This window comes from Poeciliopsis prolifica, unplaced genomic scaffold (genome assembly GCF_027474105.1).
Source record: "Poeciliopsis prolifica strain line A6 unplaced genomic scaffold, Auburn_PproV2 SCAFFOLD061, whole genome shotgun sequence".
In the NCBI taxonomy this organism is placed as follows: Eukaryota; Metazoa; Chordata; class Actinopteri; order Cyprinodontiformes; family Poeciliidae; genus Poeciliopsis; species Poeciliopsis prolifica.
In genome coordinates, this window is record NW_026562436.1 from 640163 (window position 1) to 665503 (window position 25341).

The following is a 25341-nucleotide window of genomic DNA, read 5'->3' on the forward strand; positions in this document are numbered from 1 at the left end:
CCATCCAAACAGAGATCCTGGAGATCATGAGGAAAATGAAGTTCTCCAGGTGTGAGCTTGACCCCTTTTCCACTGCCCTGGTTAAGGCACATGTTCCAGTATTGCTCCACCGATCACCTCTATAGCCAACCAGTCCCTCCAGTCTGGATGTGTTCCAGCCCTACTCAAAAGTGTCAGAGTGAAGCCATGACTAAAAAACAATCCACCCAAAACCCAGGACTCCTCACTGACTTCAGAGCTGTGGCTCTAGATGTTACGTTTGAAGTTTCAGGTTGTTGCCACATAAATACATCACAGCAGCTGTCTCTATCTGGGTTCAGATCTGCACATCCTGCAGAATCAGCTTTGATAAGAGTAACCCTAAATTACTCTGGTTAATTTTTTTTTCACCTCTTTCACTTACAAGTGAAAGAGATAGAATGAGTATTTCATATCTAATGAACTTTGAGCACTCCATTTCTCAGAAGTCAGCAGACATTCAGTAACTAATTAATATATTCCCCCCAAATTACAGTTCTTGTTCTACAATCATAAACAGTAAGTATATCCATTTAAAATGTTTTTGCTCATTAAACCCATTATTTTAAGGTTTTACTGTTTTAGTGTTTGGACTAAGACAGTACACATTTTAGTCCAAACTTTTTATGATTGTTTTAACAAATAAAAGTTAATGACCAAAGAGTAAAGTGTACAAAACTTCAGGGTTTTGTCCACTTTAATTCTCCGGTTAATGGAATATGACATTGAGGATGACCACAATTTAACTGTATGTGCTGCAAGATGAGTAGAAAACTTGGCCAGCCCAACTGTTCTTTCACTTTATATGTTACAGATTATATTGATGAGTTTGTAATAGTAAAACAATTTAAGATTTTTGCTTTTTCAAGAGTTAAGTTTTTATTTTTTTTATGTTATTGAACCCTTTGACATTTTGGGAGATTATTTTAAAATCATATTGACACAAAGAGACTCTTTTTGTAATGTGCTATGTAACAACTCATTTCCAGAAAAACACACGTTTACTTCTCGATACTTTTATGTTTACTGATCATGCCAGTCTTCATATGTGCCGAGTCAGCAGGCAGGGGAACTGCTCCCTAACTTAGTGAAACAATTCGTTGTCTAACACTCTGTGAAACAACCAATGATGTGGCAGATATTGTTTCCGCATTATTGTCTTTCTCCGTTTCTGCAAACGGGAACACATCTCTGGTCAGTCGTGTCAGAAAGCATGGCATCTCTTTCTTCCCGCCGTACTTCCTCCCTCTGGACTCGAAGGTGTAGGCAATCCTGTGGGAGAGTCGGGTCATCAGCCGAGTCAGCTCCAGGTTAGAGTGACCCTTCTCTTCCAATAATGAGCAGAACGTCTGCAGGAAGACTGACCCAGTGAAGTTTATGAACGCACTGTACCCTGAAGGAAAAGACAAAATATTTATAAACTGATTCATTTATGTTCATGTATGATTTATGTCAGATTTCACTTTTAATAGACTGGTGCTTCTAAGTTGCTTCTTTAAGTTACCAGTCTAACTGGTTATTAACCTGGTGCTGTGGAGAACATCACAGCTGTATCCACAGGAACAGAATGGCAGTGTGGGAAACTGCTGGCTGGTGAATCAACCTCCACTCCATCATCCAGAGCGCCGCCCTGGCACGCCTGCAAGGGTGGAATGGAGATGCATCAAAACAACCAAGAAAACATCAGCGTGAGGAAGAGTCAAAGTCTTCTGTAATTTGTTTTCAAATTAAATCGTCACTGCTGTGCTGTTTGTGTGTCACTAAGAATAGAGGCATACCTGTATGAGGAACAGTTTGGTCTTTTTCTCCATGCATTCATTATCAAAGTAAGTGAAGACACGAGACAGTCGGACAGGTTTCCCATCTGATCCGAACACGCAGCCCTCCTCCCCGTGAGACGACAAGACAGCCAGGAAGCAGTCCTTCACAGGCCGCCTGCTTTCTGAGGCGATGCAAACACCCAACATTACTGACATGAGTGAGTGACGAAGGGAGTAAGTTAAGCAACAAGCATCATGTGATTGTACACAATGTTAAGAGTATTAGGAATGTGTTCAGTTAACGTGCCTTCCTGTATAACAGTCATTGAACTGTGTTTAATTATGGGGGTGTTGACAGAGAAACAGGCACCAGGTGTTCCTGCACTCCTCTTTCATTCATCTCAATCAGTTGTTTTACCATAAAGTTTTTTAAAGAAAAGCAATATATTACAGGCTGAACCTTGAGGCTTTCCTAATGATTCATAGTTTTCTGACTCAGTGTTATGTAATCCCAACTGGAAAACTAACTTTTCAATAATGTATTATTATTATTGTTTATTTGATTTTTAATCACCCATCAAAATCAAATATTCCCTGATTCAGCTGGTATAGGCAACATGTTATATATGAGACCTGAAGTTTTTGTCTGGCTTGATTTTTTTTTTTTTAAATAAGTTGCAAAAAAGACTGATTAAAACATCCAATCAAGAACACATTTCACAGACCTGCTGGTTCAGTTATTCTAGACTGCAACTCACTAATGCAAAGCTTTTCCCAGGATATGTGGAGCTTTGAGACCTTTAAGTTCAGCTGATCTTTGAAGGGATGGAACCAAAGAGAGTGGTCGTTCTCCATGGCTCAGGCAGCTTCATCCACACGTTTCATTTTCTATATTGATATACAGCTTAGAAAAAATCAGACCACCACTTGTTAACATAATACAACACGTTTTAGCTAATTTTAGAGAAACTGTCATGGGAATCATCAGTCTAGGGAAAATTGAAACTGAAACTAGGTTTGCAACGTCCTTCAGGAAATCTGTGTGTGAGTCTGTCAGCTTTGGTATTTGTCTACAATCTGATCACATCCCTTTTCTAGTTACAGTAAAAAATGTACATGAATCCAAATAAGAAGGAAAATAAAGAACGCCCATTTGCTCTCTACAGAGTTAAAAGAACTCAGAAGTTGACATTGATGTGTTACCTTCAGAGAACAGATTATAGATTTCCTTGCTGCTCAGGTCCGTGTGAAGTTCCACCTTGTAGCCCAGTTTAGTTAGGATGCGGTGGAGCTTCTTATCATCACAGTTGGCCCCGGGCCTTTTTCCTAAGGGAACCCCATAGTCAAAGTTTGCTACAGACACCAACACGGCCCTGTTGCACTTCTCTGGTCTGTCCATGATTCCTTTCCACACTGGCATGTAGTTTATGTGAACTTCTGTCTATCAGCTTCAATGTGTGCAGTATCTCTGTTAGACTTCGAGTCTGTGTATCATTCTCCATTCAAACTCCAGGTCAGCTATAAATCTCTAACCACGCCTCTTTGACAACACACCTTGTTGGTTGAGTTGCAAAGTCACATGATTTGAAATTCCATTGTTGCAACATTTACTCTTCCGGAAAGAGTTTCCTCTTTCCACAGTTATAAGAAATGCTAGGAAACAGATTCCTGCTTGTTGCATCTGATTAACTTTCATTTCGTTCCAATCTGTGATCAAAACTCTCAAAGCCAAAGTTTTGAGAGCAACAATTCAGGCGTTTACATCTGAATGATGCTGCAGTGTCATTCAGGCGTAAATGTTCTGATCTGTCAGAACATCAGCAATCAGCTTTGAGAGGAATACTGATGTTGACAGGAAAATAAACAGAGGAATCTCGTTGTTCCAGAATCTCTGTGTCTTTTCTCACACACACTGAGGCTGAGAAAAGAACACATCAAATTTCTTTTCCATTGTATCCTAAAGAACTCGCAGTTCTGAAAGGGTTTCCATCTTGATAAAGTTCATAGTTATTGTTCTGGTAGTTGAACTGCTCCTGGGTGAATCTGGGGGCCTGCCATGGCCCCAAGACTATGGTCCTGGTCAATACATCCCAGGGTTCTGGGTCAGTGTGTGCACTGGCCTCTGCCTGGATCTGGCTCAGGGGCCTTTGATGCATTCGTGGACCTTGGGATATTTTAAACTGGTGGAGAGATTTCTACCATACCATTGCAAGTGCTCTCTGCTTTAAGGAGTGCATTATGTTTCTGTTGGTTCATTTATGAATACATTGGAATATGCATAGAAGCTAGCTATTTCACTCTTTTTTTTTTTTACTAGTATTTCTTTGGTGTTTTTTTGGCAGAACCAGACATTTAGCTGTGTGTGATGGCTGCTGTTACAGCCATGCAAATGTGGTAACATTTAATCACATCACACACAATAGTTCTCGCAGTCTCACCACACTTATATTTGGGTTTCTTTAAAATCTAGGATTTAACTTACAGAATAACAGCTTTTTGTTTAGAAGGCAACACATCATAACACTGGATTCTAGAATAAGTGCACACATTTTAGTTTACACTGTGATATGTTTTGCTTGATTTAACCTTTGTTTGTTTTGAGTTAATAGTGCTCCAGTCCTTCAGGGGAACAAAGAGGTGGGACTGCAAATTGGTCCATACCACAACTCAGCATTAAGGGTGCAGAAAGATGGGGGATTCTCTAATGTTAGTTTCAGTTTGGTTTCTCCCCTTTGTGTATTCTGTGACCTGATCAGCCAGTACTTAAGTTTTCCCTTTGTCTCATTTAAAGAGGTCTGTTTGTTTGAGTTGACGTCTGTTACTTTGTCTTCTTTTATGGGCCCAACTTTATCTTTTTTTTTTTATTATTATTATTATTTACCCAAGTTTCTGTTTTGGGTTAAGAAAAAAGCAATTGTTTTTGATTTTAAGCTTATGCCTGGCTCAACTTTGACTGCTCGGACACTGGGTATGACAGCCAGAAGGAATTATGGTTTGGAAGGCTTTAGGAGTCTTGTAGATCTGTCTCATTGTTCTCAGTGGACTTCAGTTTAGTTTTTATGGACGTACAAGATAGAAAATCAAATTTTGAAAGTAGAAAAACAGATTCAGATTTTACAGTAAACAAGGTAAGTTGCACAATGTTTTGTTATCAAAAGTTGGTAAAACATTGTTTTTGATCACTCAAGGTATACAGTATGTGTCACTTTCTTTTTTTTGCCAGTGTTAGGAACCTGGAAGTTGATGGAAACAAGAGAGTTTGGACATTTAAATCTGTTATCAGAAGACAACAAAATACTAAAATACGAATGAATGTTTTAATGGACTTTTGACACCTGATGAAACAGACTTTTTAAAACAAACATGCATTAAGGAACCTCCGTGACCAAAATTATTGATTTACTTTGTAAAAGTAATGTGCAAAGCAGCAACAAGTCAACATTTTTTTTTTTACATCTGTTACAGAACAACATGACGACACCTTCATCATATTTAGAGTTTATCACATATTAAAGACAGTTAACAGCAAAACTTTGCTAATCATACATGGTATTATTGCATTTAATGCTTCAGTACCTATTAATAATCCTGTTCTTTCACACAAATGTTATTTTTGTTCAATAAGAGATTATGTTCCATTGTTGTACGCATTGTTTTATACTAAAGGATTTGTTTATAATTCTCAGTGAAATATTTTTATTTGTTTAGAATGTTTCACAAAACAGTTTATTTTTGTATTTCCATATCACAAAAAGCGTAATAAAGGAGAATTGGTCGTATGCTGTCCGTAAGGAAGCAATACTTCATGATTTCCACCAGGGGGCGACGAGGAACCTGCGGTTTCCTGTGACGTAGGTTAGATGCGCCCGCAGTTGTCCCCGGCTCAGTTTTACTTTAGACAAGCTGGAAGCCGAAAGCTGGACATTTTAACTGACCTTTTTGCTGGACAGTCAGAGCAGAGGACAGACTGGACATGTCTGTTATATTTTTCAGAAGAATGTGCTCTTGTTAGGAGCTGGTCTGTCTTCTCCATATGCTTCCAGAGTCTGACGTGGTTTTATAGGCTTTCACAACAATTATAGTGTTTTAATGGAACGAAAAGACATTTTCCGACCGCGCAGGAAGGAGGACATCCCGGACAGGTGAGAGACATCTGCCAGGCAGTTTGTAGATCTGTCTCATTGCTCTCAGTAGGTTTTGGTTAAGTTTTTACGGACGTACGAGGAAGAAAATCTAATCACAACTGAAAAGAAACCAACAATCTTTCCTTTGGTTCTGTTCCTGTGTGAGAAACCCAACATCAATTCACCACGTTATTAAAAGAAAGAAATGAATGAGAAACCAGCCAGCAGGTCAAATACTGAAACGTCTGATTCTTTTAAATTCAGTAAATTTGTCAAACTAAGCCCTCCCGCCATTTCTGTCGAGTAAAATCATCAAACTATATTTGTTATTTTATTGATCATTTAGTTCTTGACTTCTTGGCGAGCAACTGGACAAGGTTTTGTGTTGAAGACCCCCTGTGAAGATAGGTCAACATCTCGGAACCAGAGATGCTATTCCACACTAACATGTCCTGGATGACACCATTAGTTGCTGCTTATCCACCTCATTTGCTTTGCTGCTGCTCTTCAAATTTCTTCCTGGTATTGTGATTTGAATGCCAGGCAGATGGAGTTGGGTTATGATGGATGGAAGAGATGGTTCACATTTCTTCCTTCTCTCTGCTCCATGGAACCTCCTGATCAACTCCTCTGATGCTCAGGTGTTGTCTGAGCATTGGAGCCACTAATCAGCTGCTGTACAGTATCCAGAACCAGAGTGAATTATTGTCCAAACATGAAACACCTCAACCCAGGCAAATGATGCACTAAAGTAGAAAAAGAACTAACGTAACAAAGCTGCTCCATCAGGTTGCCACGGTGAGTGGTGCCATTCTGTACATTGACATTGAAGAAGAATTAAGCTGGCAGCTGGCTGTTCAATGGAAACGACAGAACACACACGATGATTCGTCTTTCTGCAGCTGTGCTTGATGCCTGCTTTATTGCTGTTGTTTGTTTTCCTGAATGCAAAAGAAAATGAAAATGGTTTTGAGTTCTTGATCGATTTGTCTCCGATCAGATACATTCAAGGGAAAATTGACCAGTACTGCATGATTTTTATTTTATGTTTTTACAAGGTTCACAATTGGTCTTAAAAGCTTTGTAAGACCAATTATCCATTCTAATGTTTCTAAGGAAAATAGAATGGATAATTGTTAGTGATTCTAGACTGTAGCTGATAAATGCATTCTCCTAACCTCTGTGGGCTTTAGACAACTTTAGATCAGGTTTAAGCCAGACCTGTGGTTCTTTATCTCTGTTTTATTTAGTCTTTAGAAACAGTTTAAATACATCAGAAAGTTGCTTTGAGGGACACAGCAGTAATCAGCGATGGAGGTCATGGGCCTTGTTTAACAGGTCTGAATGTTACAGATCTGGTAGTGGAGCCCATCGAAATAAATCTGTGAACTAACCACTTGCTACAGACCTGAAGCAGAAGCTGTCCTAGACATTGTGTGTTTTGTGATTTGAAGCACACTAAGAGAGAGTCACAGAGACAATCATGGAGACAGACAGTGTGACTGTGGGTTTGTGTCCAACAGGTGGCAGGACTACACAGCGATGGGGAAGAGACTGAAAGGAACTCGCTTCATCGCCTTCAAAGTCCCTCTGAAGCAGGTCAGCAGCGTGTCACAGTGGACTCTGTGGGAACAGAAGTGTGTCTGTTTTTAGCAGTGACAATCTGTCTGCTTCTGCTCAGGCTTTGATTAGGACGCTTCCACCCTCTGAGGTGTTTGGTCCCTGGGAGCTGCTGGATGCTCTGAAGGAGGACAACCATGAGCTGGGGCTGATCATTGACCTGACTTTCACCACACGTTATTACAATCTGCAGGTGAACACACACGCACATGTATGCACACACACACACAGTTGTGTTTTTGTGACTTGGGGGTACTTTACATTGACTTCCATTCACTTTTTACAGCCTAAACCCTTAACCCAGAGGTGCCCAAAGTTGGTCCTCGAGGGCCGGCATCCTGCATGTTTTAGTTCTGTCCCTGGTTTAATGCACAAATGATGGCTCATTAGAAGGCCTAACAAGAACACTGACTTCCGTTGAATTAGTCCCTTACTTCAACGGTCCCTTAAGACGGACGTGTTGTGAAGCTGCTGAAGTTGAGGCAGTATGTGTGCGTGTGTGTGCACGTGTGTGTGCATGTGTGTGTTTCTGCAGGACCTTCCTCAGTCACTGCAGTGCGTGAAGATCTACACAGCTGGCCATGAGGTTCCCAGTGACCAAACCATCCTGAGCTTCAAGCGCACCGTCCGCAGGTTCCTCCGAGACAACCAGGATAACGGTGAGGGAAGAGCTGAGCCACAAATAGACAATAAAATCAATAACTAAAGAGTTGGTTTTAATGAGATAACTTTCTAAAAAAAGTTGACCTACATTTCTGTCCTTGTTCATCTCTTTTTCTATTTGTTTAATCATCAAGTTCTCTTGCAGACAAGCTGATCGGGGTCCATTGTACCCATGGACTGAACCGCACTGGCTACCTGATCTGCAGGTAGGTTCATCCAGACCACTTGCAGCATGAGCAGGAGCCACAGGCTGCTCTAACTGCTGCGTGTGACCTGCAGGTATCTGATCGACGTGGACGGGATGGACCCGGCCCAGGCAGTGCAGCGTAAGTCTCGTGCGTTCAGATCCCAGCAGGAGGATTCTGTGATCCATCTCACTCTGCTGCTGTTCTCTTCAGTATTCAACTCATCCCGGGGCTACGCTATCGAGAGACAGAACTACCTGGATGACCTTCAGCACGGTCCAAAACGGAGGTGACGCATCATGTCCTTGTCCACCAACCCAGCAGTCCACTCTCACTTTCTGATCAGCTTATCAAGCCTGTTTCCATCCAGGCAGTGACACTGTCATTCCTCGTCCCTCATTTCCTGCATTATCTCTGTCAGTTAAAATAACTGATTTTTTTTTTTACATCTGGAGGAGAAATTGTTGCTCTACACAGGGAGCAGCTCCTGACCCCTGTGACCCCTGTGACCCCTGGATCATTATAGTTGGGAAACAGAGTTTACTCATCTGAATGTTGGAAACTTGTTCTGCGTTTGTTAAATTGTGCAGAAAAATTTTACCTAAAACATTTTTCATGCTTTTGAGTGATTTTTATTGGCTGATTGCTGGGTGACCATTTTCTCTGATTGTTACCATAGTAATGCGGGCATGGAGAAGTGTGAGAAGGAGCCACAGAGAGGCCAGGCCGTCCAGCGGCCGCCTGCCGCAGCTTCCACCAGGAGAGTCTACCGCAACTCCTACAGGTACATCCATCCCTTTAAGGACATGTCACTGTCCCTTTAAGGACATGTCACTGTCCCTTTAAGGACATGTCACTGTACCTTTAAGGACATGTCACTGGCCCTTTAAGGACATGTCACTGTCCCTTTAAGGACATGTCACTGTACCTTTAAGGACATGTCACTGTCCCTTTAAGGACATGTCACTGGCCCTTTAAGGACATGTCACTGTACCTTTAAGGACATGTCACTGTACCTTTAAGGACATGTCACTGTACCTTTAAGGACATGTCACTGTCCCTTTAAGGACATGTCACTGTACCTTTAAGGACATGTCACTGTCCCTTTAAGGACATGTCACTGTACCTTTAAGGACATGTCACTGTCCCTTTAAGGACATGTCACTGTACCTTTAAGGACATGTCACTGTCCCTTTAAGGACATGTCACTGGCCCTTTAAGGACATGTCACTGTACCTTTAAGGACATGTCACTGTCCCTTTAAGGACATGTCACTGTCCCTTTAAGGACATGTCACTGTACCTTTAAGGACATGTCACTGTACCTTTAAGGACATGTCACTGTCTCAGGTTCCTTGGAGCAGGTTGCCGTAGGAACATCTGACAGCTTTCTCAGAAGGTGCAACATATTCCTTCCCACTGGCTCAACTCATTTCAGAACCGCTGACATTTTACTGTAACTGTGAAAATAAATGTTTTCATGTAAAATGTGAAAACATTAAAAATACATAAAATGTTTTATCAACCCACAATTTTTGCTAAAATGTAAATAATAATTATCTACGCTGTATTTTGTATATTAAGACATGAGATATCAGAAGAAATCTAGAACACTTCTAAAAGCGAAAGAAAATTCTTTGGTTTCAAATGCACTGTTCCAATAATTCTAAATCAGAAATGAAATATTCATAAATGTTAGAGGACTTGTGACATAAAACATTTAAAGCATAAAAGTGTCTTTATACAAAATATTTAAACATATTTTAGTAATCCAAACACATGGTTTAAAAAAAGTTATAAAAAATGTAAAAACTTCTCATAAAGATATTTTAAAAATGCCTCGGAACATTGTTCTTAAAATGTAAATATGAATCATTGATTTAATTATTATTGAATGTGATCGTCTAAAAAAAATAAAAATAAATGTTTAATTTAACTTGAGTAAGAAGAAAATCCCAAAGAACAAAGCAAATATGTTTATAGAAGTGAAGTAGTATTCATTCTTGTTTTGTGAATCCTGCAGGTCACATCGGCATGAAGGACCGAGTCACCGCTCTCACCCGTACTCCCCTCAACCCGCCCACACACCCCACACCCCATTACTTCCCCGCCCTCCATTACTCGCTCATCTTCCTCTGGCTCCTCCACCAGCCTTGTTCCAGCCCTACAAATGGGCCCCTCAGCACCCAGCTCAATGGAGCGCCCCTCACTCAGACACCAGCAGGTTCAGGCACCCCCCTCCACCTGACCCACAGTGGCACCCCTCCTTTGCCTTGCTAGACAGAGGTGGAGCTCTTCCCAACCTTCCACACGACTCCCCCAACTGGACATCTGTTGCTTATGGAGACGGTTCAGCTGAGGGCAGGAGTGGGCCAAATTTAAGGAACCCGGTCAGAACCTCCCAGAGACCCAGCGCTAACAGATACGATGGCTATTAGTTACCAAGACAAAGCAGGTTAAAGGGGACATAACGTACAAAACCCATTTTTTAGCACTTAAATTCAGTTTTTTGGTAATTTGAGTCTCTAGCAGAGCTGCGTGTTCCTGTTGCAGTCCAGGCTTTCAGACTGTCCTCACTGTTTGAGCTAAACCTAACATTTAACTCAGTTTGTTCGTTCAGATTGATCCTGTCCACAACAGATCGTCTCACCAAAACTCCCCTAAAAAGTCAATTCAACTGAATCATAAACACATTCAAAGTCAAGTTCAATTTATTTTTCAAACTGGTTCAACAGTTTTCTAAGGAAACCCAGCAGATTGATTCCTCCTGGCCCAAAATGTAGTGACAGCACAAACAGATTTGCCTTTTTAAAGAATTCTTTTGACTTTAGTCGAATTGATTATATTTTTTCGACTAAAGTGGGTTTTTTGACTCTAATGGTCTTTATTTTAAAGTGCTCAGCCAGGAAAGTATAAATTGAGAGGAAGGGAAGACATGTAGCAAAGGTCAACAGGCGAGGACCCAGGCCTCCTTATGTGGGTTGTGCTTCCCCCTTGGACAATCATTGCACCCTGTCTCTTGTGGTTTTTATTAAGATTTATTTTGATTCTACTGGTTTGTATTTGAAAGGAAGTGGGCAGAGAGAAAGGGGAGAGATGGGACTTGAACTCATTGAGGTCTCTGTATAATTAGAGCCTGGCATCCGGCCCACTCTAAACACTGCGCCACACAGCGCCCTGGAATGTGCCTTTTTTACAGGAAGAAAGCTCCAACAGAACCAGATCCGAGCTCAGTGTGAATCTGCTGCAATCGAGTGGAGGAGGGCCGGCCCAAGCCACCATTGGGCCCTAAGCAAAATTTGGTTTTGGGGCCCTCTAGTTCTGCTAAAGATGTGGACTGGCTGCAATCAGCAGTCTGATCATTAGATCATTCATACACCTGCTATAAACTTATTGCATCTCCGTCAGTGCTGTTTACATTATATACATATATAATATAGGACACATTTATTGGCCAATCGATTTATCGACCAATTGATTTCTGGGTGCCGATTTCCTTAATTTTGGGGGATCGTGATCTGCTAATACTTACATATGAAGCCCATCTTATCCACCAATTTTATCATCAGCAAAGGTTTAAAAATCAGCCTCTGTCCTCTTCTGCTCTACAGTGAGAGGTTTGACTGACAGACCAGCCCAACAGGTCAAGTCTGCACATTAACATGTTTGCAGTTAACGATATTCATCCCACTGTTGCTAACTCAGTGACTTTCTTGCTATATTTAGCAACATTTCAGACAAAACAAAAATTCATATCAGCCAAAATCAAAATCGGCAGGTCAGGCTTTTTAAAGATCAGTAACCAGTGAAGATTGGCCAGAAAACTGCAAACGGTGCAGCCCTACACATTTATTCATGACATTCTTTGATTAAATACATTTCTCTTAAGCATTACTTCAGTAGCTAAAAATGTAATTAATACCAGGTGAGTCCTTGAGAAGTTTTAATTATTGTTATCAAATGTTATCAAGCACTGCGTTTTGATGCCAAAAATACGTCAGAAAAATACAAAGCCAACCATGAGAATCAACTCATTAAAAATGTAAACTGTTTCACACAAACACAAAGACCCTTGCATACATGTTTGGCTGTTTAACTGGACCGTTCCAGGTCGCTTTACAAATCGTTTACATTACCAAGACACACCCTAAGCGGCTGCTCGGTTTGGTTATGCCTTGGGCCGGCCCTGGAGTGGAGATGACGGCAGAGACATTAGCTGTGTTAAGAGGAGCACAGTTCTGGTACCAGCTGCTGCCTTCACTGGTTTTTGTTTTTCATCAGATTTTTTTACTGCATATAAAGATATCCTTTTTACAACTCTTCCCCTAACTGATCCAAATAAAACTTTATTTCATTGTAACTTTCAGTTTGGCTTTTTTGTGTTGTTTAAAGCAGTCTTAAAAGTCTGACTTTGGGTGAAAACCATTTGAGGATGTTTTTCAATTTTTGTGCTAACAGAGCCTTATTTTTCCAATTATTGAATGTGATCATCTCAGATGCACATTTATCTGTTTTCCTTATAATAAAAATGACATTTTTACTGTGTTTTTGTTGTGGAACAAAATGATTTGCCGAGTTCATGCCAGTATAGTCAAACCGTCAGACTGTATCTGAGAAGGCATAATATTTTCTGAATCATCAAAGGGTTAAAGGTCACAGGTTGCAGATGTAGAAAAGGCAACTGTTGCATGGTCTGCTGCTGCAGAGTGCATTGCTGCCAGTGCTGAGCTCGTCCATCCGTCAACCAGGAAGTAGATGAAAGGTAACCTGACAGTTCTGGACTCCTGGACAAGAACAGGCGAGAGCCAGCAGGGGCCTGCTGGACAACCTGGACACATCACTACAGCAGAACAGTTCTCCTGTATGGCTGTAATGTAATTTTACAGCTGAACATTGAACTTTCAGAGTCGCATAAAGACAGTTACAAAGTCGGCCTCTATCATCTGAAGAACATTTCCAGGATTAGAGGACTAATGTCTCAGGTCTTCTGGTTCTGGTCTGCTTTGCATCCAGAACCAGAACCAAAAAAAAAATAAAGAAGGAAAAGAAAGCAGACATTCTATTCTAGTAAGACTTTTGCACACAAGTAAGTTACATTAACTTCAGTTCGCTGTTACTTTAATATTTTAAATATCTAAAAGTATAATATTATATATTAATATATGTTACTCAGAAAGTTTAACCACTGTAGATGAAAACACAAGATTAGAATCTCTTTGCCAAATATAAATTACCTTTTTATGAGCTGCAACAGCTGCGGTGTGCGCATGCGCCTCAGCTGTCACGATTCGACCATCGCTGCGGCTTCTGCGGTGGAAACATGGCGATGCGGGCGCTCAGAGGGATGGTGAACGGGGCCATGACCGAGTTTTCATCGGCCGTCAGCGGGAACAGACCGACGGCCGCCGCTCCGGTCCACCCGGCCGCCGCCTCCGCCTCCAGGGAGCATGCGATGGCTGTGAGCCGGGATTACATCTCCCAGCCCCGCCTGAGTGAGTGTGTGGATGATGATGCTGATTGTTTCTGAAAGCGCAGAAGAAGGTCAGAAAGGTGTCAGTCACTGAACATCATCTGTTAACAGCTGATACAGAGATGAATCCTTTGCTCACTTTAGTCTTTCTGTCCTCGGGTTTTCCAGCTGATTCAAACCTTTTTGGAAATGGTTTGGGACTTAAAGTGACAGTAAACATTACAGCAACTTTGTCTCAGTGAAGGAAAGCCCAGGCTGCTTTATACTGGCCACTGGTTTTATGGAGGGCTTGGGGCAGAATTTGATCTCTACCACCTGCCCCCGAGTTTCCTGAACATTACCAAAGCTTCTGGGTTTATAAAGCCAGAACTTTGCTAAAGCAAGTCAAAAAATGAGAAGGCTTTGCTGTTTGCTGCACTGTGTAACCAGGCAGACAGCTGTTAGAGAGAAAATGGATTTGCTTTCTGACTTCGATAACCTTATGCCTTTTATTTTTCACAGTGCTTCACTTGTGTCAGCATATTCTGCCATCCATATTGATTCCATCCAGTTATTTAGTTCATAGGTCATTAATCTCAATCCTAATCTATTTTCAGACATGTAAACTATTCTGGACCCAGACATTGAACAGCATCAGCATACAGAAAGATCCCCATCAGCAGAACAGACCAAGATGTTGAAGAGATAAACAAAAGAACATTTTCTGCACCATCAGCATCTATAAACTTTGACCATGACTAAACCTTGACCACAAACGTCTTAGAATTGAACAATGACCCCAGGCCTACAACCAGATTAGCTCTCTACATTTGGAGTGGAAATCAAAAAGCCTTCAAATATCCAATAGAAAATCTGTTTTCAGCATTGAAATACATTCAAAGAATTCAAATTGACTTCATGTCAGTGAGAAAAATCATTTTGGTTTTAGGTGTGTTTTAATGAGGCTGTATTTCACTGGGTTGCTGCTCTCTGTATTTCAGCCTATAAAACTGTTTCTGGAGTCAATGGTCCTCTGGTGATCTTGGATCAAGTCAAGGTAAGAAGCAGAGATGTGTGTAGAATCTGGAAACTATTATTTTGTCCACATCAATCCAACTATGATTGGACTCACCTCTGCAGACACCTGAAGCCCAGCTCAGAATGTTTCACACCAGCAGTTTGTGGCGATTCAGTGGATGACATCAGATGGGTTTCTACTGCAGAGTTAATTTGGAATAAAATAAGATTCTTGAGTCTTTGTCAAACTGTGACATATCAGGACTATTCAGTTGGTTTTGATATGGAACATGCATGGAGGTGTTAATGCTTGCTGGTCATGTGTCACTTGAACAGTTTCCAAAGTACGCTGAGATTGTCCATCTCACTTTGCCTGATGGTACCAAGAGGAGTGGGCAGGTGCTGGAGGTCACTGGCTCCAAAGCTGTGGTGCAGGTGAGACTGACATTTCCAAACCTTCCAAACAATTCAGTGCTTTGTGTCTCAGTGGGAAATCTTAACATATCAGGTAAAACTAAGAAAATAGAAAAAAAAAACTGTAAAATAAAAACATTTGCTTTAAATATTAGGATATTAAAATATGTTTAGTTGCATAATGTGAATAATCTTACATTATGCAGTCGACTGCAAAAAGGAAAAATATGTAGTCGACTTTCCCTAAAAAGGCACAAATTAGTAATATTTGAAAGAAAGTACCCTCCACCACTAACACCACTGGAACTTAAAGTTGGTCTTCTGTTGCCTATCAGTTGAAGAACAATCATTAGCATGATTCCCAACTATAAAAAAATAAATTATTGTACAAAGCATGGCATCTTTATTGTATAAAGATTATTACTGCATAATGATAAGTGACCTGAAACAGGAACAGTCTAATTGGATTTATTGTGAGATAATGATAGAGAAAAATGTATTTCTATGGTGCATGTAAACTTCTGGTTTCAGCTGCATAACACTGTACAGAAAAAAGGCAATAGCTTCAGTACAGTAATAATATTATTACAGAACCATGGAATGTTTATTTGGAAATTAATAATTGTGCTGTAATTTTTTAATAACTCTTGAGTCTGTTTGTATTCATAAATAATGGGAACTTTAAGGACAACCCTTGATTATTATAGCAAATCCCCTCTGAGGGGTTAGAGCAACGTCCAGAAAAACAACATTAATTCCCAGAACAACATGGGGATCAGAGCAGCAAGTCAGCACCAATGTCTTCTGGCAGCCATTAAGAAGGTGGTGTAGAGGTGGTGATTTGGGTTTTTATTGCAGCCATAGGATCTGGGCACCTTGCAGTGATTGACTTTAGCATGAACTCTCAAATATCTAGTGAAAGAGAACAAAGTCCAGGTGTTGAAAACAACTGAGGAAAAGCTTAGAAGTCACACTGATTGAAAACATCAGAAGACTTTGGGACAGCCAAAACCTTCTACCAAGAAAATGAAGCAACAGTTTGAAAGAAGATTGGGCTAAATTGTCTCCATAAACTAGACAGGCTCCATTATTACTGCATTACTCCCGCTCACCTCATGTGATAAGTTGCCATTCTGCTGTTTGTATCTAAATTCTCTGCAGGTGTTTGAGGGCACTGCAGGCATCGATGCAAAGAAGACCAGCTGTGAATTTACTGGAGACATCTTACGGACACCTGTCTCTGAGGACATGTTGGGTATATGACTTTGCTCTCCATTCAGCCATATTTAGTCTAGTGTGTTTCCTCTGAGTCAGCAGAGCAGCATTTCTCATACGGTTTCAGGGCGCGTGTTTAACGGCTCTGGCAAACCCATCGACAGAGGACCGGCAGTGCTGGCAGAAGACTTCTTGGACATCATGGGTATGTCGTGACTTTTAGTTTTCACAATATTCACTCAGTGTAAAATGCTGAAGTGAAGACTGTTTTCCATGTTTTCTAAAATCACTGTGACAGTCTTCCTCAGTGTGTTTGTCTCTGTGTATGTTGTTCCGCAGGCCAGCCCATAAACCCCCAGTGTCGCATCTACCCAGAGGAGATGATCCAGACCGGCATATCTGCCATCGATGGCATGAACAGCATTGCTAGGGGACAGAAAATCCCCATCTTCTCTGCTGCTGGGCTGCCACACAATGAGGTACACATGCATTCACCAACATTGTGTATTCCCATCTCAGGGAATCAAAACACCTAAAAGATTAGTTTCTGTCCACAAACTGGAAGACTTTCTAAGGTGTCAACAAAATGTGTGTGAATCAGGCAGAGTTCATTGTGGAGATGTACCGCTGACACTTCTATTGGCCCACAACAAATTCTGGTTTTCCTGAGTTATGGCCCACTGATTCTGTTTTTAGAAGAATAGGTAGTCCTTTATTGATAACTCAAAACACACACACAGGTCACTCAATGAACAGATAAAAATATTGACATTATCTAGAACACAACATATGTTAAAAACTCTGAGAAAAGACTTGCAGTCTGCATTACCACCTGCGAGCTGCAGTGACCTTTGACTGCTTCTTAGACTGTCCACCATGTCCATAAGGAGGGAATCATACATAGTCCATCACAGCTGGATGATGTCTTCTTCAGCTTTCTGTCTCTCACCAGCTCTTCTAGAGGGCCGCGTCATTCCTTCAGCTGACTGAGCCTCTGTAGTGAGTTTAATGAGTCTAATAGAGTCCTTCACCTTCAGCACTGCACTGTTATGGCAACTTTCATGTTTTTAGGAAGACTCAATAATAATAAAATTAGTCAATAGTAAAATGTATTCTTATGCATGTGCAGATTGTTAAAAGTGTGAAGTTTTAGTACTAATACATTAATTGTTTATTAATTATCAATACAAATGAATTCCCAGTTTTTAGAACTAGTTGTTTTTTTAATCAAAGTTGACTGAATGTACTTTTTGAATTGTTTTTCATCAGAAAAGCTGCAGTCTCTGTGTGCATGCCAAAGACAATGTAGATCTGGATCTGGGATTTCCAAACCAGTCGTGCTCTTTGACGGAGGCAGAAAGATGAATAAACTTATTTAGTATTTTCATGTGTTGCATTCACTGATCGGAAAAGGATCTGATTTTTGACATTGTGACGGGCCGTTCACCTGTCAGAGCTGATCAAGCTGCTCACTGTTCTTCTTTTTTTAATGAACCAAACAAAATCTGTATAGCCTCAGGCTTATAAACAGATTGAAGGACAAATGTTTGAGAAATACTTTATGTTTTAGTTTAATTGGGCATTTATGCAAAATGAGGTCAGCTTATGGCCAATAAAAACTGAGGTTTTGTTCTAATATGAAGAATTATGCAATGTGAGACATTTGTAAACAGTTCATACTGTTTACAGATATATCTGAAAGCATCTTAAAAATTCAACAAGGGTAAAAAAGCTACATAAAAATATTTAAGGATGAAAAAAAAAATCCTAATCAACAACACATAAAACACAAATACAAATAAAATTGGAGCCAAAACTAAAAAAAAAAAAATCAATGAAAAATCAATTTCAGCCTAAACTTAATGACATAATAAATGATGGAGAACTGGCTCCACATGAAGTGGGTTCGCCCTTTCAGGACCCAAAGTATGGTCAACAGAATCTTGATATACGTTCAGAACTGGAAACTGAACCAATGCATGAAGCCACATGGTGGCCTGCTGTTTTTTGGTACCACTGAGCTATCTTCCTGCAGCAACATTACCCAAAGTCTTCATTTCTTAACATTCAATTAAAGGGGAGCCAAAACATCAAACACGTCTATCTGTCACTTCAAAGTTAATCCTTACTTGTTCATATATTTCAGTCAGCTTCTTCTTTCTTTTGTCCTAAATATCTAGACTCTGTTTTACCTGTGGATATCAGAGATGTGAAGGTTCTGTTTAATTACTGGTTGTATAAAACTGAAAGAAAGTTAATTTTCTGTCTGTTGATAAATTCATTCAATATCATTTCCTTTGAAATTTTATACTTATGAAAAAACGTTAACTGTTTTTGTCTCTAATTTAGGTGGAAGGTGAATAAATCATCTTCTCTGAGAGTTTGGGACTCATTTCCTTTTTCCCTGGTTTTGTCAGATCGCAGCTCAGATCTGTCGACAGGCCGGTTTGGTGAAGAAGTCCAAGGACGTGATGGACTACAGTGAGGACAACTTTGCTATTGTTTTTGCAGCCATGGGGGTGAGATCCTGATGCTGTTCTGTCCCAGACTCACTCTGACTAAGACACCCTGTGCTTCAGTTTTTACAGTTAATGGAAACACAGCTACTCACATTTGACTCCAAATACTTTGGTGTTTTTGTTTGGCCATCGTACTGTATAGTGCTCTTCTAGTCATACCGACCACTCAAAGTTATTCTGAAGCTGAAATATCTTTTAAAATTAATTTCTGACAGATTTTTGACACAGCTGTAGAGTAGTCGGCACATCTGTCCTCTCTCCTCAGGTCAACATGGAGACTGCCAGGTTCTTTAAGTCAGATTTTGAGGAAAATGGATCTATGGACAATGTCTGTCTGTTCCTCAACCTGGCCAATGACCCCACGTATGGCTTTTTTCTGAGATGTGTTTGTGCTCATCAAATGTGATGCTTTTTTCTGATTTGTAAATAATGTGTAAATTAAGCTAAAGTCTTGGTTTGTGCAGCATTGAGCGAATCATCACTCCCCGTTTAGCTCTGACATCAGCGGAGTACCTGGCCTATCAGTGTGAGAAGCACGTCCTGGTTATCCTCACCGACATGAGCTCCTACGCCGAGGCCCTTCGAGAGGTCTGCCATGCTCTGCTCAGCATTCATTCTGATTTGACTGCTGGAAGTGGAACCAAGCTTTGGATGTTCTCTCCCAGGTGTCTGCTGCCAGAGAGGAGGTGCCGGGCCGCCGAGGTTTCCCTGGCTACATGTACACTGACCTAGCCACCATCTATGAGAGGGCCGGCAGAGTAGAGGGCCGCAACGGCTCCATCACCCAGATCCCCATCCTCACCATGCCCAATGATGGTACTCCCTCTGCCGGAGCTCAGCATGGTGGCAGCTCCAGGACTGTCACAGACTGATCCTTTTTCTGCCTTTCAGACATCACCCATCCTATTCCTGACCTGACCGGTTACATCACTGAGGGACAGATCTATGTGGACAGACAGCTTCACAACAGACAGGTAACATCCTCCTCCATAAAACAGCTGGACATTCTCCCACGTTTCAAACAAAACTTTGGTTTTTGTTCCATTTGGTTTCCAGTATACAAAGAAATAGATTAGTTTAATGTCAAGTTTATTTTATTATAGATTGAATTGAATACTTCAATGATTATTTTAATTCTTCTGTCCTCATCTTCTTCTCTTCCTCTGGTCAGATCTACCCCCCCATCAATGTTCTTCCATCTCTCTCTCGACTGATGAAGTCTGCTATTGGGGAGGGAATGACCCGCAAAGACCACTCTGATGTTTCCAACCAGCTTGTATGTTCAAAGCTCTCCCTGTTCAGCACAAACAGACATTTAGTACACTTTACTTAACTTGTATGCATGCATGTGTGTGTGTATGTGTGTGTGTGCTGTGTGTGTGTGTGTAGTATGCATGCTATGCCATAGGGAAAGATGTGCAGGCCATGAAGGCGGTGGTGGGAGAAGAGGCTCTTACTGCTGATGACCTGCTATATCTGGAGTTCCTTACCAAGTTTGAGAAGAACTTCATTTCCCAAGGTGCAGTGATGACCAGATATTTTGTGTTCTTGTATGAAATATGTGTAAATAAAATCAAAAGTGAACTTTGTTAAATTTTTAGGGGTGTAACAAGGTGTTGGGAGTTCTGCTCAGCATTCACTTTGTTTGGTAATAGTGTCAGCTATTATGATCCCTGGGTAGAGAAACAAAGTCTTTAAGGTTTATAAACTGTTGTCTCTGTGCTGGAGAATCGGATTTTGTAAGAAGTAAGAAAAAATGAAGCAGTTCTTGAGTTGTCCTCTTTGGGTGGGTAAATATTATAGATTAAAATGGTCTCTCTTTTTGTGATATATGGACCCACTGTTAGCAGCTTGAGCTTAAACTATGACTCAAACTATGACCTTGATATCCTGTCATGATCATTTTTTGGTGTTAGGAATGCCTCAGAATTACAGAAGCAATGAAAAAAAAGTCACGCCTTGGCAGGAATAATATTTAAACATGAATTCACAAAACCAAATTTCAGTTCCTTCCTTTAAATAGATGGGTCTTATTTTCATAATCATATGGTCTCATCCTGTGTCTTTCTGTTGAACTCAACATTTGTGTCTTTTCTCATGATTTGGATATATTGTTATACCTTGATATTCTACTCTTATTTATTTCTAATGGTTGCTGTAAAGCTCTGCTAGTAACTTGTTCAATTCATTTTATATTTCATAACAGCCCAATTCATATCCAATTATTATAATTATTTAATATAATAAATTACTAAATATAGATAGAATTTGTTGTATACAGTCAAAATTGATCTAATTTTTAATTCAGTGCAGTTCAGTCAAATCATATAATGCCAATGCAAAGTTCTGGGCCAACATTTTGCTCTGGTTTTACTGGTGCAATAAAACTGTCCAACTGCATCACATTTAACTTCTTAGTTATACAAGGTTATTTATTGTTTTAATCTTTTCTTGATTGGTTTATTGGTTGATTAGATGGTTGGTTGGTAGGTAGGTTGGTTGGTTAGTTAATAAGTTAGTTGGTTGATTGGTTAGTCAGTCAGTTGGTCGGTCAGTCATGTATGAGGATAAGTTGAGCTGTTATACTCCGACCTTGGAACAGTTTCATTTTGAAATAAAACTTCATCCTAAAGGGTTAAGATCAGCCCCGTACACAGACCAACAGAATGCTGGTTTATTTAACATGTGCTGTGTGTGTGTGTGTTTGTGTGTTCAGGAGCCTATGAGAACAGGAGTGTGTTTGAGACTCTGGATATCGGATGGCAGCTCATGAGGATCTTCCCCAAAGAAATGCTGAAGAGAATCCCTCAGAACACCCTGGCTGAGTTCTACCCCCGGGAATCCAAACATTAGCTACACACACGTGCACACACTCCACTTCCTGTCCTCTAATCCGGCTGAGGCCTCACTCTGTATATACAGTGTAGTGTTGTGACGCTGTAACCATGCCGATGCTTGCTGCTTTCATCTGACGTTGAGGGTAAATCATCCCGGCATAAACAGAAGGAGAAAAAAAGAATGGACTTTTAGAAGTTTGTTTCCAGAGTAAATGTCAAGAGCTTCTGTGGAGAATAATATATACATTAAATGTGTGTCAAGAAAATGATTTGGACATAATTCATAAAAAGATTTATGACTTATAGAGTGGCAGAGTTTAAGTCCAACTGAGGGCTCGGTTCTGAAGTATACGGGAGCGTTATTATTTACTGAATGTCTGCATCATTTCTGTCATCGCATGAAGAAAACTATGTGCTTTGTGTGTTCCTGTCCGTGGCATAGAAAATCTGATTGAATCTCAGGAAGTCAGAGTGAGCTAGAGTTGAATAAAAATACCAAAAGAAAACTGCAGAAAAGGAGCAAGTTAGTAAATCAAACAGCTTCATTTTGATAATGTAAACTTCATTAAACTCACCTTGTTCTGCTGGGCCCAGTTTTGTTCTTCTAACTGGAGCATTTAAACTTTTGGTTAGACTCTCTTACCAGTTGCAAACATATCCTGTATAGATGGTTTTATAACAGTGATCTGGGTGCAGTTGTTCCTGTGTATTGTTGATATCATTTTGTAAATTTGCTCCATTGTTTACTATGACAGCTCACATAAAGAAAAGCATAAAAAATGCTTTAGAATACCAAATAAACAGGCCTGAGCTTCTCAAAAGCTTCTGAGAATTTTTGATTCCCATAAAAATTTCTGCCATTCAGCAGCTTTGTCAAGTATTTAATCTGTCATAAAGAAACTGTTTGTTGCTCTGAGTTTATAACCAGCAAGGTAGATGGATGCATTTTAACGCTCATATCAGTATAAAATCAGATAACAAGCCAGCCGATCCATTCATGGAAACACAATCCATTCCTGGTTCCTTCGGCTTTTCTTGACAGATTCTTGTTATGGAGGTGTCAGTCAGAACGGGCTCTCATCCATAGGACAGCCTGAGCTGTGCAGTTCCATTTCCCTTTACATATGACAGAAAAAACAGGACAACATCCATTTACCATGCAAACAAAGACACTGGGTTATGGAGACAAATCTGTCTCGTTTAGAACCAGACCAGAGAGAAAGAACCCAGATTGCAGCTGCAGAACTGACCAAATTTAATTTACAATTCTGTTAACATTTCTTTCAAAATGAACAGGTTCTCCTTACTTTGTGTACGATTAGAGCACACATTTAAGATCTGATGGGTCTGACAGAAAGTCAGCTGATACCTTGGGCTGTCCCTGAATAGACCATCAACATCATAGAATGAATTATACATTTAAGAATGTACTGAAATTGAATGATCTCACCTCAATCTTTTCTCTTTTTTTGGGTGGAAATCTGTTAAATGTTCAGTTCTGCTCTCAGCACTTGTCATATTTGATTTAGATCATGTCAGATATGAAGAGAACTCAATCAATGAAGCCAAATTATAAAATGTCTTCTGGCCTTCTTAAAAAGCTTTTAATTTAACCGTTTTTGTTTGAGTCCAAGTATAATTATCACTTTGTTATAAAGTTCCTTTGTTGCCTTCAGACCATGAGCTGAATTACTGTGGATTGTATTTGTGTGAGCGTTTGACACTGATTGTAAACTCAACATGTTTAGTTGTGTGTTTCGTTGCTGTCTTTATATTGAACATCTGCTGCTGAGTTTTAGTTTTCTCCCTCAGCTCGTCCTGTGATTGGTTGGATGTATACATCAGATGTCATCAGTCATGTCTACCTTTACTTCTCAATCAACAGTTCCAACTCTGTATTTATAAAATATTTATTTTTCTTCAGATTTATTTCTATCATCATTTAAAGACATTAGATGTAAGATAAAAAAGTTCATTTCAAAGTTTATATGTAGGTTATAGTTTTATAACCTGAGGGATTCAGACTGCTTTGTTGCACATTGATTGGACAGTATGATGGTGACAGACCCTCGTTGTCTGATCAGAGCTCTTTTTTGTTGTAGTGATTATTGTTCTGATGGTCCTTTTAAGCCAGTCATGCCTGAAGTTAAGCTGCCTGGGTTTTAACAATACGCTCCATGTGTTGGAATGTTGGATGTCTTTAGGTCATGATTGTGTAAAGTAATGTCTGTTCCTGTTCTCTGTGTACAAGTCGTTTTAAAATCTCATTCATCTGTGTAAACTGTTTGTGGTTATGTGCTGTGAGCTTATTGATTGGTTCAGAAGAAAGTGCATGCTTTGTTACTAAATGTCTCTTGTCGTTGCCTCGGGTTTCATGTCTGACTGTGAAATAAAGGCTGCTGCCTCAGTACTTCTAGTGGCTTTTATTATCTGCATATTTACAAAGATAGAACTGGATTACATTACAAAATATGCCATGTGCAATATTTCACTCTTCAATCCCAGATGTTTAGAAAATATTTTGAATACTTTTAGTTTTTACCATGGCTGTGTTTAAGTGTACGATATGACATGAAACATATTTATGGCCAGATGTTCATTCATCTTGAACAATCATCTATAAACAATTTCTTTAGCTTTTTTTTCACTCTAAAATGTTCAGAATGTATATATACAGAGATACAGAAATAGACAAATATTTGTGTTTGTTAATGAAATATGTTGAAACAAACAACAAGGCATGGGCCGGATACCAAAGTGCACTAGGATTTTAAAAACCTATCAAAACGGCTAATTCCATCATACCAATCCTGTGGTTAAAAGTCTTTTAAAGAGGCTCCAGAGAATGTGCTTTGCACACACTCTGCATCCTCTTGATGAGCTTCAAGAGGTCATCACCTGAAATAGCTTTCACTTCACAGGTGTGCCCTGTCAGGTTGATAAGTGGCTTTCTTGCCTTATAAATAGTCATGAAAATAAAGGAAACCCATTGAATGAGAATGTTGTCTGTACTGTATATGAAGCACATCATTGAAGATGAAGAAAAGCTCAAACTTTCATTTGAGAAAAGAGTTCCACAATTCCTATCAAATTAATCTGACTCATTAATTTATTAAAATGTATATTTTACTTATTAAATATGACCAGAAAATTTATTTTCACTAGATTTCTTTTAGCCACTTTTTAAACCTGGAACAACAGCAGAGCATGGCGGTCATGTATGGCAGATTGTATAGATAATGTCTGCAAGAAAACACCTTGAGAAGGTGAAGAATTCATTTTTTATTGAAAAATGAATCATGAAATAAGTTTTCTGAATGATTTCAGCAGCTTTTATTTATTTCTATTTCTATTTTATTAGACTAGATATCCCAATATCACTACACCTGACTAACTGATCACTTTGCATTCACAGTCTTTGCGCTCACACCAAGAGAACTATCCATCCATCCATTTTCTTAACCCTTGTCCCTTCTGAGGTCGGGAGGTCAAGAGAACTATGCATCATTTAAAGTTTAAAG

General features: G+C 39.9%; 3 protein-coding genes across 4 annotated transcripts; 2 read left to right on the forward strand and 1 right to left on the reverse strand.

Annotated features, from left to right (window-relative positions):
• Positions 1 to 927: 927 nt before the first annotated feature.
• LOC129379829 (caspase-3-like) lies at positions 928 to 3253 on the reverse strand. Of its 2 annotated transcripts, none has more exons than XM_055060732.1 (4): positions 2982 to 3253; positions 1797 to 1960; positions 1543 to 1657; positions 928 to 1411 (listed from the first exon to the last, which is right to left on the reverse strand). In XM_055060732.1, exons 1-4 carry the CDS (start codon positions 3196 to 3198, stop codon positions 1098 to 1100), a joined length of 810 nt encoding a protein of 269 aa, XP_054916707.1. In that variant the 5' UTR covers positions 3199 to 3253; the 3' UTR covers positions 928 to 1097. The 2 variants fall into 2 exon arrangements, with proteins under 2 accessions (XP_054916707.1, XP_054916708.1); XM_055060733.1 differs by lacking the exon at positions 2982 to 3253 and adding an exon at positions 2537 to 2943.
• A 2381-nt stretch (positions 3254 to 5634) lies between these two features.
• LOC129379857 (RNA/RNP complex-1-interacting phosphatase-like) lies at positions 5635 to 12914 on the forward strand. Its single transcript, XM_055060782.1, has 9 exons — positions 5635 to 5920; positions 7426 to 7501; positions 7584 to 7715; positions 8058 to 8181; positions 8331 to 8391; positions 8465 to 8511; positions 8584 to 8659; positions 9050 to 9154; positions 10393 to 12914. The coding sequence occupies exons 1-9, from the start codon at positions 5868 to 5870 to the stop codon at positions 10805 to 10807; spliced, it is 1089 nt and encodes a 362-aa protein (XP_054916757.1). The 5' UTR covers positions 5635 to 5867; the 3' UTR covers positions 10808 to 12914.
• A 704-nt stretch (positions 12915 to 13618) lies between these two features.
• atp6v1b2 (ATPase H+ transporting V1 subunit B2) lies at positions 13619 to 24230 on the forward strand. The gene is made up of 14 exons (XM_055060757.1): positions 13619 to 13861; positions 14820 to 14875; positions 15172 to 15270; positions 16411 to 16504; positions 16592 to 16669; positions 16804 to 16943; positions 18882 to 18983; positions 19249 to 19346; positions 19448 to 19571; positions 19649 to 19799; positions 19875 to 19957; positions 20155 to 20259; positions 20373 to 20502; positions 21700 to 24230. The coding sequence occupies exons 1-14, from the start codon at positions 13690 to 13692 to the stop codon at positions 21834 to 21836; spliced, it is 1569 nt and encodes a 522-aa protein (XP_054916732.1). The 5' UTR covers positions 13619 to 13689; the 3' UTR covers positions 21837 to 24230.
• Positions 24231 to 25341: the final 1111 nt, after the last annotated feature.